This window comes from Alosa pseudoharengus, unplaced genomic scaffold, assembly GCF_046254945.1.
Source record: "Alosa pseudoharengus isolate Yale_2024_CS ecotype anadromous, Long Island Sound unplaced genomic scaffold, YU_APseudo_1.1 YU_APseudo_1.1_scf_18, whole genome shotgun sequence".
In the NCBI taxonomy this organism is placed as follows: Eukaryota; Metazoa; Chordata; class Actinopteri; order Clupeiformes; family Clupeidae; genus Alosa; species Alosa pseudoharengus.
Window position 1 is genome coordinate 22,322,412 of NW_027468650.1, and position 18,304 is coordinate 22,340,715.

General features: G+C 47.4%; 1 protein-coding gene across 9 annotated transcripts in view; it reads left to right on the plus strand.

Annotated features, from left to right (window-relative positions):
* The first annotated feature begins 924 nt into the window (after positions 1-924).
* dip2ca (disco-interacting protein 2 homolog Ca) overlaps positions 925-18,304 on the plus strand; it is an 89,332-nt gene continuing 71,952 nt past the window's right edge. For all 9 annotated transcript variants that reach the window (XM_076290566.1, XM_076290568.1, XM_076290567.1 and 6 more), the window contains exon 1: positions 925-1,259. In XM_076290566.1, coding sequence (XP_076146681.1) covers positions 1,181-1,259 — 79 coding nt within the window. In that variant the 5' untranslated portion in view covers positions 925-1,180. The remainder of the gene's footprint in view (positions 1,260-18,304) is intronic.

The window sequence follows — 18,304 nt, forward strand, 5'->3', positions numbered from 1 at the left end:
AAGCGATTTCTAACAACACTTTTTGTAACATTCAGCGACTATCTCCTGACTGTATGCTAGCTCTCCATTCTCTGAAAACGGCAAAAAAGGAAAGAAAAAAGCAACGGACTTACTGAACAGATCTAGCTGTGTGAACTGGAAATGGAACGGCCTGTTCCTCAAGCATTCATAAACACAAAATAACAGGACACTGGGGTTCACTGAAGGAAGGAGTGAGCTGCCTCTAGTGTTTGGTTTGGGCTTTGGTTCAAATAAAGTAATAGAATTGTTATAGAATAATAAATAAGAAATGTAATAGAATAATAGCTTTGGATAAAAGCATCTGCTAAAGAAGCAAACGCATCCATCATCCAGCATCGCTTACTGTACCTTAAATCTTCAGAAAGACCTTCAACTAAACATTTAACCTGGTGTTCTTCGATGTCCTTAAGGAGGCACTACAAAGCCAATGTGTCCACAAGGGGGCGGCACTTGCGTGGTAGATTCCATAGATTGAACATCATTTTTGGAATACTATTAGAAGTTTAGAGGGCGTCTTCAAGATTTGGGAACCTACAGTAAAATTAGAAATGTTTGGTAATTCAATATGGTGCAATTGCTTTTGTTTTGGTTTTAAATCTAAATAGTTGGAATAAAGAAAACACATAGGCCTACTAGTTGTTATTCACAGCCTACATTTCGACTATGTTGTCCTTTATAACAGATTGTGTCCGAATGAAATGACTTGTCCGTGCCGTTAATACCCCTCACGTGTGGGGGCGTGGAGGGAGCCGTTGGATGGGGTAGCCTACGGTAGGGCTAACAAATCTGCCACATGAAAGTGGTAGCGCCCTCGTCTGGTAATGGCACAACGCACGTCCCCTTGCGTCATGCGAGTGTGACAGTAAAAGAAGCAGGAGCCGCAAACACCGCTGTGAACGGCGAGCCACACCGACGCACTGACAGCCCAGCATTGCACTCAAGACGTTACTGCACAGTCCAATAGAGGAGACGCACAGATATGGCGGGGTTTCGCTGAGAAAGAAAAAATATCTAAGCATTATTGTTCCTCGACGGTTTGCTCGGACGACCACCTCCTCTGCCCTTATGTTCTTCTGTGGTGGGGAGAAAGGGCAGCGTTGAAAGACTTGGTTGAGAGCGAGAGAAAGAAGAAAGGACGAGAGTGATTTTAAAACGGACAATGGCGGACCGCGATGCGCTGCCCCTTCCTTTGGAGGTGCGAGCCAGATTAGCTGAGTTGGAGCTGGAGTTATCGGAGGGTAAGACTAATTTTACCGTCCATCATTCATTTTTTAACTAAAAGCGGTTGTAGCGGAGAATATCTGATAACACCCCTACCCCCTCCCCCTCCCTCCTTCAAAACACCACCACCACCACCAGATGTTGAATGCAATTATCATTCAAACTGCCTTTATAGCAAATACAGAATATCCAGTTGGAAGACGACAGCCTGCTACACAATGTCATCAGTTTTCTTTGTCTCTTTCGACTGTCTCCAGCATCATCTTTATTGCACACAGGTCTAAAACCGTTTAGTTGACCTTGAATTTAACAACCGAAGACTTGGAGACTGTTGTAGCCCATTTCAGAGTTCCTTGTGAGACCCAGTGCATATTCTGATTCGAATGCAGGCTGTAATGACTAGGCTACAATAAGACATCCAAGATTGTCTACATTAAAAATAAAGTAGTGGTCTTCCGAAGACGATTTAGTGCCAAGGCATTAGCAATATTTTAGAAATTTGAACCCAGTCGATCAGACTATATAAGCGATGATATTCCAAAAATCTGATTGTCAGACAAATCGTGCCTTACCCACATGCCATAAACAACCTTGGACCTTTCACTATTTTTCTGTCTTTTCCCTTTGCCACTCGTCAAGGAAAATGTCTTAAAATGTGTTTACGTATACGGTCTATCTTTTCCATTGATTTTAACGCAGTGTTTTCCATAGGGTAGGCAATGCAGTGGTCTCAAATCTGTATTTTGTTTGTTCCGTCATCCTAGTGGTTTTTCATTGCTGCTGTGCGTGATTGTCCGTTATGTGCAGAACTGAACCATTTAAGGCGATAGCCTAAGTGGACCAGAATTTGTTTAACATGCACGCCCATGGATGTTTTGGCCTCACGTTTGTAGGCTTGAGCTGTGTTTCGGGGGGGGGGGGGGTATTGTCAAATTATGATGCAGGCCTATACCCTGTAGGCTCCATATATTAGTGATAAGATATTGACAACCACAAATAGGCCACAAATATGGTATCGTAGCGTATGCTCGAGTCCTTTATATCAGCACAAGCTCCAGTGCTTGTTTTGCTCTAGTGTAGGATTGTAGGCCTACGTGAATGTGCCATTTGCAGATTTTTTTGGCTATGAGGAATGTAACCCAATGCTATGTTTTCGCGACTGTTCAGTCCCGCCTACTCCTTTTGAATTAACTTCGTCCCAGACAGACGGGACCCTTCGCTTAGGACGACGGAACGGTGGTGTAGCGAAATGAAGACGTTTGGCTGGCATCGTCTGTCCTTCACCCTGGGCTTCCATTAGCAAACCATTTGCCCCGAGCTAAGCAACTGAAAAATTGGCCCTATGAAAACATTGCAATGAAATGGGGAAGAATAGTTTGTTTTCTTTTCCGGATGCAATTCCACGGATAGAGATAGGCCTATGCCGCATCAAATGTGAATAATTATGTTCTTTTTACCGCCAGTCCTGATGAATGGGTTACCTTGAGCATAGGTTGTGGGAAATATAGATCTTGTTGTCTGAGATTGATAACTGAACAAGCTAGTGCTGTAAAGATGAATGGTTTTGAATTCGATGGTATGATGACATCACCAGTCCCGAGGAATAGCTTATTTGAGCATAGGTTGTAGGATACATAGAACCATTCCTTGCTGTTTGACATTGATACTAATAGGCTACAAGTAAAGAGCATGGACTTATTGCATACGTTCCTGATATTAGATATGACCAAACATATCCCTGCATACAGCTTATAATGTTACATTGACTACTTATTTGTTATGTTTGGCATGTCACCGTCATGGAGGACTATAACGATGCCAGCAGGTTTATTACAGTAGATGCAGTGAGACATGTGAGCCTGGGATGGATGGGGGGTGTTGGGATCAGCGCTTTTTGGACTTCCTGCAGCTTTTTGAAATCTTCCCCCATAATGCAGTCTCCACTTCAGTCACATCTGGGCCTCATTTTACACATCCTCTAAGGCCTCAGGCATCTGGTGCTCCAGTGCGCAGAGTCAAAGCAGCGGCCCACATAACCCCTTCATTGCCATGACAATCACTGATGGTCTCCTCAAAATCAGAGCCGTGGAGTAGCACATCACATGGTCTCATGCAGGTCAAAGTATGGCTTCCTCCTGCCAAAATCTGTCAGCAGAGACCAAAGCTCGGTAAACTATGATGTCAACAAGTCCCTCTCATTTAGGGCCCCGAATGAATGAACAATAAAAGGTGTAGTCACCCTAGTTCACCAGAATGCAGAGGACTACGTGGGTAAGGTTGTTAAATAATTGATGACGGCAACTCATTGGCATGCTGTCTATCAACTAACATTGAGGATTGTGGATTATGTCACTTAACTTGACAACAGAAGGTTGTGATGACAGAGCAGGTGGTTTCTCTCAGAAAACATACCTGGACCTATATTTGTGCTCATCAGGACAAAAGAACAATTATATTCAAATGCATTTCATGCCTCATTAGGTTTTTGTCTTCTTTGCCTCATATAGGCTCTTTTGTCTCTCTTCCTTACATGCTGTTTCCAGTTTTTGGTTTGAAGGAGGATAGGAACCCCTGAAGCACACTCGCGCCCTGACTCTCGTTTCCCCTCTCTGTGAGGGTGCTAAAAAGCCCTGTTGCCCCAGTGTCCCGTCAGTGAACCCTACCTTGCTTGGTCACTGATGGACGAACAGTTTACCCTGGGACTGGGTAAGTGTGGTGGAAAGTGCTCGCTCTCTCTCTGGCTCCCTCTCCATCACGGCACATTGCACATGTCAGTCGCTGCAACCTGTCATTCACCAACAGTGTGGACTTGTTTCTACGGAGTAGAACCAGGGGGCCTTTGTAATGAGTGGCCTTTGATGGACGAGTGACAGCCTGACAGCAGTGTGTGAAATGTACAGTTGCCGTGCAGCCGCTCTCTACAGTCCCCGGCTGGCTGGCTGGCTGGCTAGTTCTCGAGCGCCAGTCTAGCCGCCGCGTGCTCCGTAGCCGTAGCCCGTTGAGTTCAAAACCGGTGACATTACAGAGAGAGACACGGCAAGGGATGTGCGGAAGACGTGGACTGCACTGCCCCACGTGGCTCACATGCATGTGGCGGAAGACCTCAAGGTCTCGGCGTGAGTCGTGTTTTATGACTGTGCTTATGTGAGTACTTGCATGCCCTTCTGGGAGGGTGGCGTGCAACCAGCCCAGTCATGATTGAGAAAGGTGACAGGGCACCATTAATCCTCCTCTTCTGGGGGGGGGGGGGATCAGAGGTGGTCCTGGCATTGCAAGTAAATCCTAGCAGAGAGCCAGTGGCTGCCGTCTGACATGATGCATGATTCGCAGTGGACAGGGGCCAACAGTACAAAAGGTGAGAGGACAGCAAAGAGAGGACAGAGTGAGAGAGAGAGAGAGAGAGGGAGAGTGGGTGAGTGAAAGAGTAGGTGAGTGAGTGTGTGTGTCTGTGTGTAGTGAGAGAGGAAGAGGAGGGCGCAGTTGACCTGTTGACAGTTGGAACACCTGTCACTGTGACTTAAACTTATTGAGCTAGCACCCCGCCCATAACTGTATAGAAATGGGCCAAAAGCACGGTGTGTAATAAAGAGCTGTTGGACCCACTAAAAGATAAGCCTTCTTATCTCCTGACGGAAGTTCTGTGTCACTCAGTCATCTGTAAGCTCTGTGTGGGTGTGTGTGGGTTTGCAAATATATGTCTGTCTATGTTTAAATCAAAGGGGTGATGTCATTACCATCAGACTGCAGAGTTTAAAAGCGCATGGGCAGCAACAGCACCGTGTCCCTTTTGTTTTCATTTAATCAGTGGTTGCCATAGTGATGAGTCTGCGCAGATCAAGCCAGCTTGATCTTGTTCAGTCGTGATATTTACAATACTGTGTGACATAAGGAGATTAATTTTTAATTTACCACATAATGACCTGAAAACAAAATATCTTTATCTGTATTTCAAAGGTTTCAGCTGAATTTGACTCATCAAGTTCCGTTGAACTGTGCTTTGACTAATACTTTCCCTGATCCGTATTTCACCCACAAACCCAGATTGCGCAAGTCCAGTTATTCCTAAGCTGATTTACAAGACATCCTTCAACACATCAGTGTTTAAATAAACAGGCTACTTGGTGGGAATATAAAGGGGAATTAACTTAATTCTACACACAATTGTGTCTGACATCATAATTTATGTTTGTTTTCCTCCATGTAGGTTTGTGTCCTACTTTTTATGAGCCTTGCGGGGCTGTGATTGGCTCATTCCGTAGCAGATTCACGGGTCCCCTGTGAGCTGGGCGGTGCTCTCTCCTCGTGTGTGTGTGTGTGTGTGTGTGAGTGTGAGAGAGTGTGTGTGAGTGTGTGTGTGTGTGTGTGTGTGTGTGTGAGAGAGGGAGAGAGAGAGTGAATGAGTGATTTAATTGAGCCTGAACTCAATAGTATTACTATTATCCCCAAACAGCTCTCTATCCTTCTTGGGGGCCCAGTGTCCACGAGAAGAGGCCCCCTTTGATTGTTAAAAAAGCCAAAATCAACATTAGCTCCTTAAGTGTCGCGTAAAGCCCGGGGATCAGGTTTCACACGCCGGTGTCGCATTAACAGGAGGTCTGGTTTAAGTTGTAAAACGAAGAGTCTCCGGGGGGTTGGATTAGAACAATCCTCTGTGACCTACATCTACCGAGGCCGTGGTCAGACCCCCTTTCATCAGGGTGCCAGGGTGACGCAGGGAGACGCTCACACAGGCGAGGGGATGCTGGCGCACGACTACCCTGCCCTCGGTCATCTTAACATTTTTCACTGTTCGTGTTGAACTCTGTATACAGTGAAGAGGTCTTAGCACACATTGATGGTGTCAAGTATTGGGAGATGGATTTCCAGGAGATATAGCCTGGCTGTCAGTGCCGTCCGCCACTGAACCATCTCTGATGATGCATCTAATGTGTTAGTGCTTATTATAGGATGCAAGAACAGATTTGCAGTGCCATTTCAGGCCCAGGCCATTGTCCTCTCTTTTAGTCACACTGATCTCTTAATGGACAGAATGTTGAATGAAATGAAGAGTATGCTTATGCCTTTCTCTCTCTCTCTCTTTCTGTGCCACACACACACACACACACACACACACAGTCTTTTAAAAGAGCTGCTTCTCTGAAATAAAAACACACGTGTTTACAGTATTATAAGACCTAATGCATTAGGGATGTGTGTGATATGATTTGCCTTTTTATAGAACACATGGCACTTTGCATCCGTTTTGGGGCTTTACTGTAAGTGTAGACAGAGTGCTAAGAATGATTTCAGTACATTTTGGCTTTGGTGTGGCCAACAGGTGTGTGTGTGTGTGTGTGTGTGTGTGTGTGTGTTTGACTACAGTGACCAAGCTGTAACACATCTCCCATGGGAATGTAGAGTATGTGTCCTTCCTTAGTGATGGTATGGCCATATGTGTGTGTCTGACATGAGGAAATAGTTTCCTTATCCAAATGTCTCCACCCCTCCCTCTGTCTCTCAGACGAAATACAAAACTGCCTTGGACACTGGAGAGGAGAGCCGACTGTAGCAGTTTGCTGCCGTGGCAACAAGGAATGTGCCGTCATGCCATCTCGTTATCATCCCCTTTTATTTTTAAAGCATTCCTCTTTTTTTTGTTGTTGTTTAGAAATCTCAGTTCCCTTGAAGCCCGGTGTTGTTGCGATTGGCTTGATTTTCTCAGTGGGGACTGCTCAGGTCAGCTCACTTTCAGATCTGCAGTTAAAAGGATGCTTTGATCACCAGCAGGTTTGCTTTCCTGTGTGGGGGCGACAGTAGGGGACGCCTTGGAATTACATTACAGTTTTGGGGGTGGGGAATGTCAGGTATTCCATAACACGTATCGTGCTGTTTTTGCATTGTCTGGCATTTAAATGCGTGGACACACTCACACACCGACAGGAGTGTTACGTTTATCAGAGCCGACAGGAAGTTTGGCAGTCAGGTCTTCAGGTTGTGTGCTACCCTGGCTAGCAGTGTGAGGGTTGTGGCATCACAGACAGCAGCATGGCTCTACAGATGAGCCATGACATTTCCTAAATGCCACAAAGAAGTCAGACTATTTCCCTGACTATGCAGCCTGCTCACATGCTACATTTTACAGTCCAGGTTTCCAGCGTGAAGCCACTTGCACCCATAGTGTGTGCATTATGGCATATCTCCACATTGGGCTGCATTGAACATAAACGGTGAGTTTGGTTTCTCATTCTCAGGTAATTAAATATTGACTTGGGTCTAAAAGAGAGTCATTCCTGAAATTCACCTCACATTAAAGGAGCCAGATGTTGAGGCACCTTGCAAGACCTCATTTCCTCTCCCCTTCCCCTGCAGACAGGCTCCCTGTCATAGAGGGAAGCGCAAACTCTCCGGCCCCAATGTCTGTCTGGAACGGGCTTTCGGACTCTGGTTCTGGGCTGCAGATTTACCAAACAGCCCTGTTTTTTGCGGCCAAACTGGTCCATGCACTCTTTCCAAATGCCACTAGACAAGGGATTTAAAAAATGATAGATGATGGATTTCCTTCCCTTGTCTGACCTCCCTCTGTATCTTTGGGTGAAATGTGCTGAGAAAGCACTACATCTGTTGAACACACCATAAAATAGTCCCAGTGTGAGGGAGAAAATGCAGAATGGCTGTGTTATTGCTTTGAAAGTGAATCTGTGTGTATGTGCGTGTGTGTGTGTGTGTGTGTTCTTTTGTTTATGTTTGTGTGTGTGTGTGTGTGTGTGTGTGAGTGTGTCTGAGTCCAATCTGCTACCATGGAGCTGTTTCCAGTGCTGGCTACCACAGGGATTATGTCATCCCACTGACCTTCAGATTGCTCAGTCCCGTCTTTAATCCAATCACTGTTCCCCGCTGACCCCACGACCTCCAAAAGGTTAGAGGTTAAGACCCAATACACTTTGATACACTTTGATGGCTATTTTTAGATGTTTTAAAAATTGCCTGCTTTTGGAGCATTTTACATACTTGAGTGAATGCAGTGAATTCAACTGGCTTGGAGACTAAGACTCTTTTAACTGAGCCCGAAAAAAAATATGTGTGAGGGTTTTTCCCTTGGCTCTTTCCCTATGAGACCGAAACTCTGTTGTTTACGTCTTTGTTGTGACTGTTTGAAGGATGCTCAGGGATAGCAAAGCAGTGATAATATCAGAAATTCAGTCTACCATCCCAAACAACCTGAGTTGGACTCCCTCATGATCTTACCAATGCTGAGAGAGAGAGAGAGAGAGAGAGAGAGAGAGAGAGAGAGAGAGAGAGAGAGAGAGAGAGAGAGAGAGAGAGAGAGAGAGAGAGAGAGAGAGAGAGAGAGAGAGAGAGAGAGAGAGAGAGAGAGAGAGAGAGAGAGAGAGAGAGAGAGAGAGAGAGAGAGAGAGAGAGAGAGAGAGAGAGAGAGAGAGAGAGAGAGAGAGAGAGAGAGAGAGAGACTATGAAGACAGCCAAGGTCATACTCAACACCTCCTCGCCTCTCCCCCCACACACGGCGATGACCTGTAATTGTGCGCTGTCGTTATCATTAATTATTAAGAGTAGCTTGGTGTCCTCCGAGAAAGTCAGTAAACAATTTCACACCCGGCTGCTCTCACACTTCCAGGGCCCTTTGCTGCTGACGGGCCGCCCGTCCAGCTCAGCTCGCCTCGCTTCCTCTCCCCTCCTCGTCGACGGGGCCCCTGCTGAGCCTCAGTAGCCACTCAGGCCCGGGTCCCCACTGGCCCCTCGGTGTGAGCTGGCTCTCAGCCCCTGCCTCAGAGACCCTCCCAAAACCAGAGTGCACAGCTGCTGCCTGCCTGCCTGCCTAGCTGCCTTTTACCTCCACACACATGTCATGTGCATGCTCCCAAACACCCACATCCTGTACATGCTGAGGGAGGAGGGAGCGCTGGGTGAACTTTGACCCCATGGCCAAGCAATGAGGTGTAGGCTCTGTTTCCTCTCCACAGTCTGTCTCGTCGAGAGAGAAAGACAGAGAGAGAGAGAGATAGAGAGAGAGAGAAAGACAGAGAGAGGTGGCCATGCTAAATAAATAGGAAAGGGAGACACCTGGCATCCTGTATGACTTCACAAGGCTGGGAGGAGTGTCGATTGGGAAGGGATTGGTCCTGGTGGTGGTTGTGGAGGAGGAGGGGGGTTGAGTTTCAAACACATGAGCAGAAGAATGCGCTGTTGCCGCCACCAAGGCAACAGCAGAGCTCTGTTGAATTTGTGTGGCTAACAGCTGCAGATGTCTTCTCGTTTCTTTTTTCCCCCTTTTTTTGTGTGTGCTGAAGGTTTGATTGAAAGCCACTGAGTTTATGCAGACTGAGCTTTCACCCTGATGGTTTATTGAGTGTCGGTGAAGAAGTGAGACAGTTAAAGTGAAGTTAAGCTTAGTCTAAGGAAATTCAGTACGGAGCTTCCTGTAGCTGTGTCTTACTCATATATAGACATGCCATTTATCTTAACATATTTGTTTGACCTGCTGGAGTTGCTCATTACTTACAGTAGGGGGTAATTGTCAAACCTGTATGAAGCACAATGAAGGGTGTGTAGAAGGGTAATTACTGTATAACAGGAAGGAGGATATCTGAGCCAAATGCTGCCTGAAGAACATCCTAGATGTACCACCCAATTGCTGCCAATAAAATAGGATTATCCTTAGTTAATCATTAGCCTACTTTTAAAGCCATTACAACTGTAGCTTGATGGTCTTATTCCACCCAAAGTTGTTGAAATGCTAATGTTCAAGAAATGTACTTAAAGCACTTGGAGAAAATGCTATTAGATTTAAGGTTAAGGTTAATTCTTTATTAATCCTGGTCAGAATAGAGCACAAAGCATCTGGTTTAATATCAATTGCCTTTTGCTTAAACTAGCTTAAAAAAAAAATATATTTACAGGTATCAAAGCAAAGTTGTGTCCCCTACTTGTGAAGGCATTTCTGATGTACATTCAACCCATTGCAAGTTTGGACACTCTTATCTTATAGAGCTAATTATCATTCTAACTGGTATGTAATGCATGGTTCTCTCAGTTTGGAAGCGAGTACAGAACTCCTAGTCATGGCTCAGCTTGGCTACATCCTGCATATGGAATTCAGTGGCAACATACGCGTCCTGCCCTGTGGGGCAGCTGTGGGTTGGTTGGGGTTAGCACAGGACCCTGTTAGGAGCCTCTGGTGTCATATATGACCTCTGTGTGCAGACAGGTCACACACTCTTGAGCTGTGCAACTGCACAGCCTGGCAAGGCCAACACGCTCCTAGTCACACATGCGTCCTCTCCCCTCCCTAAGTTTGCCTATCCCAGTGCTTCCCTGCAGACTCTGGAGGAATGTGGTCATGTGGGCTCAATCGGCCCCTCTGTTTATATCACAGTGCTGCTCCTGAACAATGTGCTTGTGTCGGGCGCTCGGTTTATCCTAGGCCCTCTCTGCTGCACCCACACTGCCTCCACCCAGAAGAGGCAACCCACACGAGCACTGAGAGAAGTCCTGACTTGGTCAATGTTTTCAGATCTGCTTTTGTGATGTGACATTTTGGTGGCTTTGTTGCTCTAGAAGAGTGTGTTGGTTTTCACAAGTGGTGTGCAGTTGGAACTCTGGTCGATGGAGCTTTAGGGGAGTTCTGTTTTAGAAGAAGATTTATGTATCCAACACTGGACTTACCAGAGTGGAAGATTTTGATCTCTGCAACCTTCAAGGTTTTGGTGGTTTCACTCAGCACCCCCTAGTATGACACAGCTCTCAGCTAAGCTTAAGAGAGGAAGAGAAAGAGAGAGAGTAGAGGAGTCCATGCCACTTATTTTTATATCCGCAATCCTTTGAGAAGCTGTATTACCAACCAATCAATACCCTCCCTCCTCAATCCCATCGACTGCTCTTCCGCCCACTCTCTGGTAATGACAGTGCCCACTTATTTCACCAACAAATAAACGTCAGTTGGTTCAGCAAAGATCAACCTTTTGGTCAGGGTTTTCATCAGGGATGGGGAACTGTAATAATGCCCCAAAGAAAGTCCATGAGGAGTAAAGAGGACTATAGACCGGGAGACCTTTGCAAAAGCAGATGTGGTTCCAGCCATGACGCAACCATGCTTTAGTATTGATCTATAGATTCTTTGAGTTTGTGTGCATGAGAATGAGCCAATTTTCTGCTCATTCTCATTAGTGTTGATTCCCAAGGCCTTTGGTAGAGGTGGGATACTTGGGGACTACACAGATTGGAACTGGAAGCGAATGTCTGACCACTGATGAGGAGAAAAAGGTATTCCCAGAATTTGGGCTATTTGAAAGAGAGCTGCCAAGCCCACTCTGTGTTCGGGTGTGTCAGAGGACCCTTCCCAATGGTTATCCACAAGCTTGGAGATCCAGGCATGGCGACACAGGCCAAAAATGTGACCTCTGCTTAAGGTTGTATTTCGGTGGTAATTTGTTGACTGTCTGCTCAATATGTGCATTCTTGTAATCCAAACATGGGGAGTGCTAAAGACACAGCCCTGAGTTTCTTTGACACAAACAGGGAAGGGGAAAAAAATGGAAGTGGGTGGAAAAGGCTGGCTGATGTGCTCTGTTTTCAATTTCACATTCCCCTGCATGGGAAAGAATGTGCCTTTGTGTTTTTGGACCTAGCAGCACGTGTTGTTGAAAACGTTAGCAGTCATGGACAATCTTTTTTTCCCCGCTGCTTCTAACGTTTTGTTCAGCCGTGCATGTGTGCATAAAAAGGGACACCGAAAAAAATGGAAAAATAAAAGACGGGAATGAAGGGCTTTGAATGATAGACAGACAGCAAGACAGATGAAGGAAAAGAAAGGGCTGGGGCGCTAGTTGGAATGAAGAGAGGCAGAGGGAGAGGGAAAGAGAGAAAGGGGGAAGGAGGAGCCTGACGCAGAGGGACGTTTGCTCACTCTGTGATATTTGGCGACAGATGCTGGCAGCCTGTCGGTTGGGTCGTTATCCAAGACAGCGTCACGGCCGACCGCCCAACCCCCACCCCCCCACCCCCCTCCCCCGGCTGAGGGACACAGAAGGGATCTCATTCCTCGCCGTGACCGGAGCTGTATCATGGCTGATCACTGCGCCTCTCAAATGAAAAGAAAGTGAAGGAAAGGGTGGGCAATGGCGAAAGAGAGAGAGAGAGAGAGAGAGAAAGAAAGAGAAAAAAGAGATCTAAAACCAGAGTACATAGCAGACAGAGAGATAAAGAGAGGCAGAGAGAGGTGAGCGAGTGAACGAGATGGGGCTGGAAAGAGTGGAGGTCACAGACTTGACGCAAAAGACGATGCAGAATAAAAGGATTAAAAAAAGGAGTGAGAGAAAGACTGAGGGAGAGATAAAAAGCACATGAGTCATGGGAGCCTGCCTGCTGCCCTGCTTCCCAGCCTGCCTCTCTGGAGGCCGCTGCCTCGACTCTAATTATTCAGCCCAGGAAGCCAGAGGGCCCTCACCGAGACCACGGCCACCGAGAGGGGCTACCATGACAATGCACTCTATTCATAGTCTCTCTCTCTCTCTCCCTCTCTTTCTTTCCCTCTCCCTCTTTTTCTCCCTCTCTCTCTCCTTGTCTCTGTCTCCCTCTCTTTCTTTCTCTCTCCCTCTCTCGCTCTCTCTTGCTCTTCTCTGTCTGTGTCTCTGTGACAGGCCCTTTTTTAGTCCTCAGGAGCATGTGAAGGCAGTGGCTTGAAAGAGAGGCCTGCGCTTTGTCTCATGAGAAGGCGTTTCTGCGTGGAGGCTTCGCGAGCATCCCCGGCGCACTAAGCTGTGCCATCAGCGAGTCTGCGTTGCGTTGAGTCATGGGTTTTTTTGGCTCATGAGGGAGGGGGAACGGCACAAACACAGAATGAAAGAGAGAGAGAGTGGAGGAGGAAATGGAGAGATATGCATTTGCAATTAAAGCGTGACCTAAATTATCCCTATTCCATTATAAAGAAAAAAAAGAGTCTTGCTGGGTTTTTTTCCGAGGAATAAAAGAAATTAAGTTTTAAGACATTTCCCCATGGCCTTTCTGGCTTCAGAAGTGAATTTGTTGATTTACATGGAAAACGCTAGCTTTATTAGCCCTCTGCATCACCGCTGGCACAGAGTTAGGCTAGGACTGAATCACATCTCCAGTCTGTATTCCCCAGAGACTGTAGCGCTATATTTAATATTGGATCATTTGGGATTGGTTGGGTTTGGTTTGAAGATACGCTTCAGGAGTTTGAAGAACTCCCTGCTGGAACTGAGGCCCTTTTGTGCTCTGTCGTATCACCAACTGCCATCACACAGCCTACTCTCCACCGGGGCAGCCTTTTCCCTTTACCACCACACAGCCTCCTCCAGCAGCACTGATTTCATAAAAGGCGGAAGAGGAAAATCAATATGGTGGCCACTTGATTTGCTTCATTTATACCTAGCCAACCTGTTAATGGATCAGTGCTCACAAAAGGGAAAGTGATCAAGGGGAAGCTTATAGGGCCTTGAAACAACTGGCTTAGAAGCAATTCCCGGCTTCTGTATAATTTTATCGCTTGTTTTGCCCAGTGATGACGTCATTAAGAGTTTTTCAGATTTTCCCCCCTTTGTTTCTCTCTTCTGGAGTAATTAGGGTGTTCATTCTCAGCGTAGCATGAAAGCACAGGTCTTTTCATGCAGGGCTTATCGAGCCACGGAGGGCTATGCAGGGAGCACACGCACAACTCGGGAGATAAGGACCCCGAGCGCCACTCCTATCAGCCACTCGTGCACCAGCGCGCCAATTTAAGATTGCAGAACCGGCTTTTATCCACAAATGTGCCTGTGGCTTTTTTTCTCCTCCTTCTCGCTTCTTTCCTTCCTCCTCCTTCTGGCTCTCCTTCTCAAAGTTAATTTTTTTTCTCTCTCTTCCCAATCCCACCTGGTGGTTGTGTGTGTGTTCCCATATGGACTCAAACAGCGCCACTCTGAGAGCCGTGCCAAAGAACTGACCTGACAAAGGGGCTTAGTTCCCACGACAATTGTAGGGCGTGTAAAGGCCCTGAGTGTGCTGAATGCATTAGTGAGACATTTAAAAGGATAAGAGTGTGGCACTGGGTTCATGGGGTCGTTTGAGTACTCGTAGCCTTCAGCCTTACAGTCTGGTGGCTTGTTGGGGGAAAGAGGCGTGCTTGGCAAGGGCACTTTGACAGATGTTTGTATTTTACACCTGGCACTGTCAGACGTGACGTAGAGGATGGCTACGCTCAGCGGGGTGCCTGTGGAGGCGGGGGGGGGGGGGGGTGATGGGACTTCTGAGGCCTCTGCCAAGATCTCGATCTGTCGCTGTCCTGATTTTCAGGACAGCGTCTGTCTTACCATAGGCTTAACGGTGCTCCTCTCTAGCATGGCATGTCCCTCATCAGCTTCCGTAGGGGACAAGAACAGCTGGACCAGCCCTCCAGGTTTGAGTAGTTCTAGAGAGAGTGTGTGTGGTAGTGATAGTGGTGGTGGTGGTGTTGGGATGGGGGTGAGGGGACTTTAAAAGGAAAACTTGATAACAGACTTTTGACCAAAACCTGACGTCATTCAGAGCAGGAAGCAGCAAGAGATACAAGTGTGGTCTTCTCTGTCCCTTTTCTCTTTCTGTGTGTGTGTGTATGTATGTGTGTGTGTGTGTGTTAAAGTAATCCCCTTTTTTCGAAACCCGGCAGAGAATCCTGAATCTCAAAAGAGAGACTAAGCCGCTTTTAATCCTTTGTCATGGCCAATAGCCACTAGTCCTCTCCGGGTCCCTGGCATGAGGAGGAGACAGAGAGTGTGGAAATAAGGATGTAATGGAGAGGAGCTGCGATGAATGGGATGAGAGATGGGCTGTGTTGGAGGGGAGAATGGAGAGCAGGGTGGGGTGTGTGTGTGGAGGAGGGAGTTGGGGATGGGGGGGGGGGGGGGTTGGATTCTAATGTTCTGTGAAGGAGCCCACACAATAAGGCCTGTAACATATAATATGGAACACATTCCGCACTATAATGCCCAGCCTCGACCCCGAGACCCTTGGGCTGGGCTGACATTTCATACAACGGTCAGTCGGGGGGTGGGGGTGGGGGAAGCGCACAATAGCTGAGGGTAGACGCGTCGTGAGGTTGGAGCGGGGCTGGATGAGCACTGGCAAGGGGGCCCCCTCTGTGGTGCTGCAGATTGAGCTACAAAAGTACATCCCCTCCTCAACCCCAAACTAATGCAGCTCAGCCTAAACCCGGCTCCAGCTTCAGCTCCAACCCCCCCTCCCCTCCCCTCTTGGCCCTGCTCGTTGGATTCTTATTAACTCTTAGGGATTAGCCTGATGAGGGTGCTCACACTCGGCCATGTTAAATGCTCTATGTGTGTGTGTGTGTGTGTGTGTGCGTGTGTGTGTGTGTGTGTGTGTGCGTGCTTGTGTGTGCACTACATCTGTTGAACACACCATAAAATAGTCCCAGTGTGTGTGTGTGTGTGTGTGTGTGTGCGCACGTGTGTGTGTGTGTGCACGTGTGTGTGTGTGCGGGAGCGTATGTGCACGCATGTGTGTGTGTGTCTGTGTGTGTGTATTAAAGGGGTTTGGGGCATGCTCTGTTTGCATTAGGTTTTTTTTAGCAGTGTTTCAACATGCAAGTTGTTGACACACATACATGCATACAGTGAGATGCTCAAGCTTATTGAAATACACACAGACATTCACAGCGTACATGAACAACCTTTTCTATCCAGTCTTGTGTAACATAGGCCTATGTGCTGAAAAGCCCTTTCTCCCATGCACACAAAGCAGGCGTGGGGATAGTATTACCCCCTGCCCCGCCCAGAGTGGACCCTTGCTCTCTCTCTCTCTGTGTGTGTGTGTGTGTGTGTGTGTGTGTGTGTGTGTGTGTGTGTGTGTGTGTGTGTGTGTGTGTGTGTGTGTGTGTGTGTGTGTGTGTGTGTGTGTGCATACGTGTGTGTGTGTGTGTGTGTGTGTGTGTGTGTGCATACGTATGTGTGTCTCTTAGGAGAGCAGCCAGGCGTGGCCCAGCACTCTCGCGGTGTTAGGTTACCCCTCTTGAGTGTGTGCGCGCACATGTGTGTGTGTGTGTGTGTGTGTGTGTCATTGTTCAGTGTAGGAAACATGTTCACGGACCCCCTTTAGAACTCCTTCTCTCCTGTCCCTCAGTCTGTTTCTCTCTCTCTCTCGCTCTCACACAATTTTTCTGCATTTCTCTCTCTCTCTCTCTCTCTCTCTCTCTCTCTCTCTCTCTCTCTCTCTCTCTCTCTCTCTCTCTCTCTCTCTCTCATTCCTTTTGGTTTTTCCTGGAGGCCCAGCCAACCATCTGCAGCTTATCCTTTTTTATGCAGTGCATATTTTACTGCTTTTACTTTTACATATCCACCATTATGCTACAGTTGGATGTTCACTGAAGCTTTGCAGGTTACGAGTTGGCCTTCCCTTAGTAAGGATTTGGGTACATTACTTCCTGGCTAGTACCTGAGCTTTAATGAGAGAGAGAGAGGGTGAGTGAGAGAGAGAGGAGGGGGCTTAGCACACCTTTATTAAAACAATATCTGGTGTTTAAATACTACAAAATAAAAACATTAATGAGAGCAAGAGAGAGAGAGAACAGAGAGAGAAGAGAGAACAGACAGGGACAGGAGTGAGCGGTGTGGGAAATATGGGCATTATGTTTACATGCGGCCCACCCTCTGGTTGTCCCTGCTCCCCTATCCAAATGTTCCATCAGTGTTATCTGGCCATCGGCTCTCGGAGGCCCTCCAGACCCTCTCATCTCCTGCCGCTCCTCTGCCACATCCACGTGCTGCGCGGTGACATTTGGAGGGTCTTTATCTCCCAGTGTCGACGCTGCTGCGATACTGAGGCCCTCGGATTGGCTCCTCCTCACCTCCCTGTACCCATCACAGCACACTCACTGAGTCCAAACATAACATGACCTTTGCTGTTCGGACGCCAGCACTTAGGAGTCCCATTAGGCTAGCTAGTGTTGAAGTTGCATCCAAGTGATCAGATCTAAAACTCAGGTTTGAGCCTTGTCTGAGATGATCTGTCTGAACTGTAGTATAGACAGAGATTCTCTTCATTGGGACTATCAGCCTGTACTCCATAGAATGGTCTGAAAGCTTGTACTTGGAGCTTTCTGATGAGTGTTTGGCTATTGTTGGTTAGTGTGGCTATCAGCTGATTTTTGTAGTTGTAGTATGGAAGTTAAGTAGAGACGGTTTTAGGTTAGGTTAGGTTTTCTCATGATGAAGAACTCTCTTCTCTGAGAGTGTGAAACTCCTAAACTTCAGTCATGAGTCTGTGCGGAAGCCAGCTGAGACTGCAGCAAACTCTGCCCAAACAATCTGCCTCAGAGAATCAGCTCCTGCCAGGGGGTATCTGACGTTGTTTGGAGACAAAGGATGTCTGTGTGTGAGTGTCTTTGGGGGGGGGGTGCTCGGGAGCAGTCTTCTCTGCAGGGGAACATTCCTCGTCTTATTGGCTGTGGCAGCGAGCCCGTCAGCGGGATAAATGGTGGCGTTGGTGGGGGTTGGGGGGGCAGCGGCGATGATGAATGGATGGATGGATGGATGGATGGATGGAGGGTGAGCAGGGTGTATGGAGGTGGGGAGGGGTGTTTTCTGGAGGCTTGTTGTCATTCACACGTGCGTTCCTCTGCTCTGCGCTTGTCTCTCTTGCTCCTGCGGCTTGCAGCTCAGCTGTGGCGTGGCCACTCACCCCCCTTTGGACACGGAGACGAGGGGGATGAGTCTATGAGTCTAGCGGTCTCCAGTCTGACCTCTCTCACCTCTTCACTGGCTGCAGATTTTGAAAAACATGTGGCAGTACAAGACCACTTAAACACCATATTTGATGCTGTACAGAGCACTGACTCTCGATCAGTTGCCATCTAATGATCTAATGATCATAGGATATAGGCAGCAAGTAAGCAGGCCCACTGTGACTAAAGCAGGCCAACTCTAGTTGAGTTAGGCTTCAGTTGCCAATTTGCCTGAAGGGGAAACACTGGTGAAGAAAAGCTTAGGAATTGCACATTTGAAGAGGAGATTGGAAAAGCACCATCATCACTTTCCTACGGTGGGAAGATGCAGAGCTACTGTGCTTTGTTGGCACT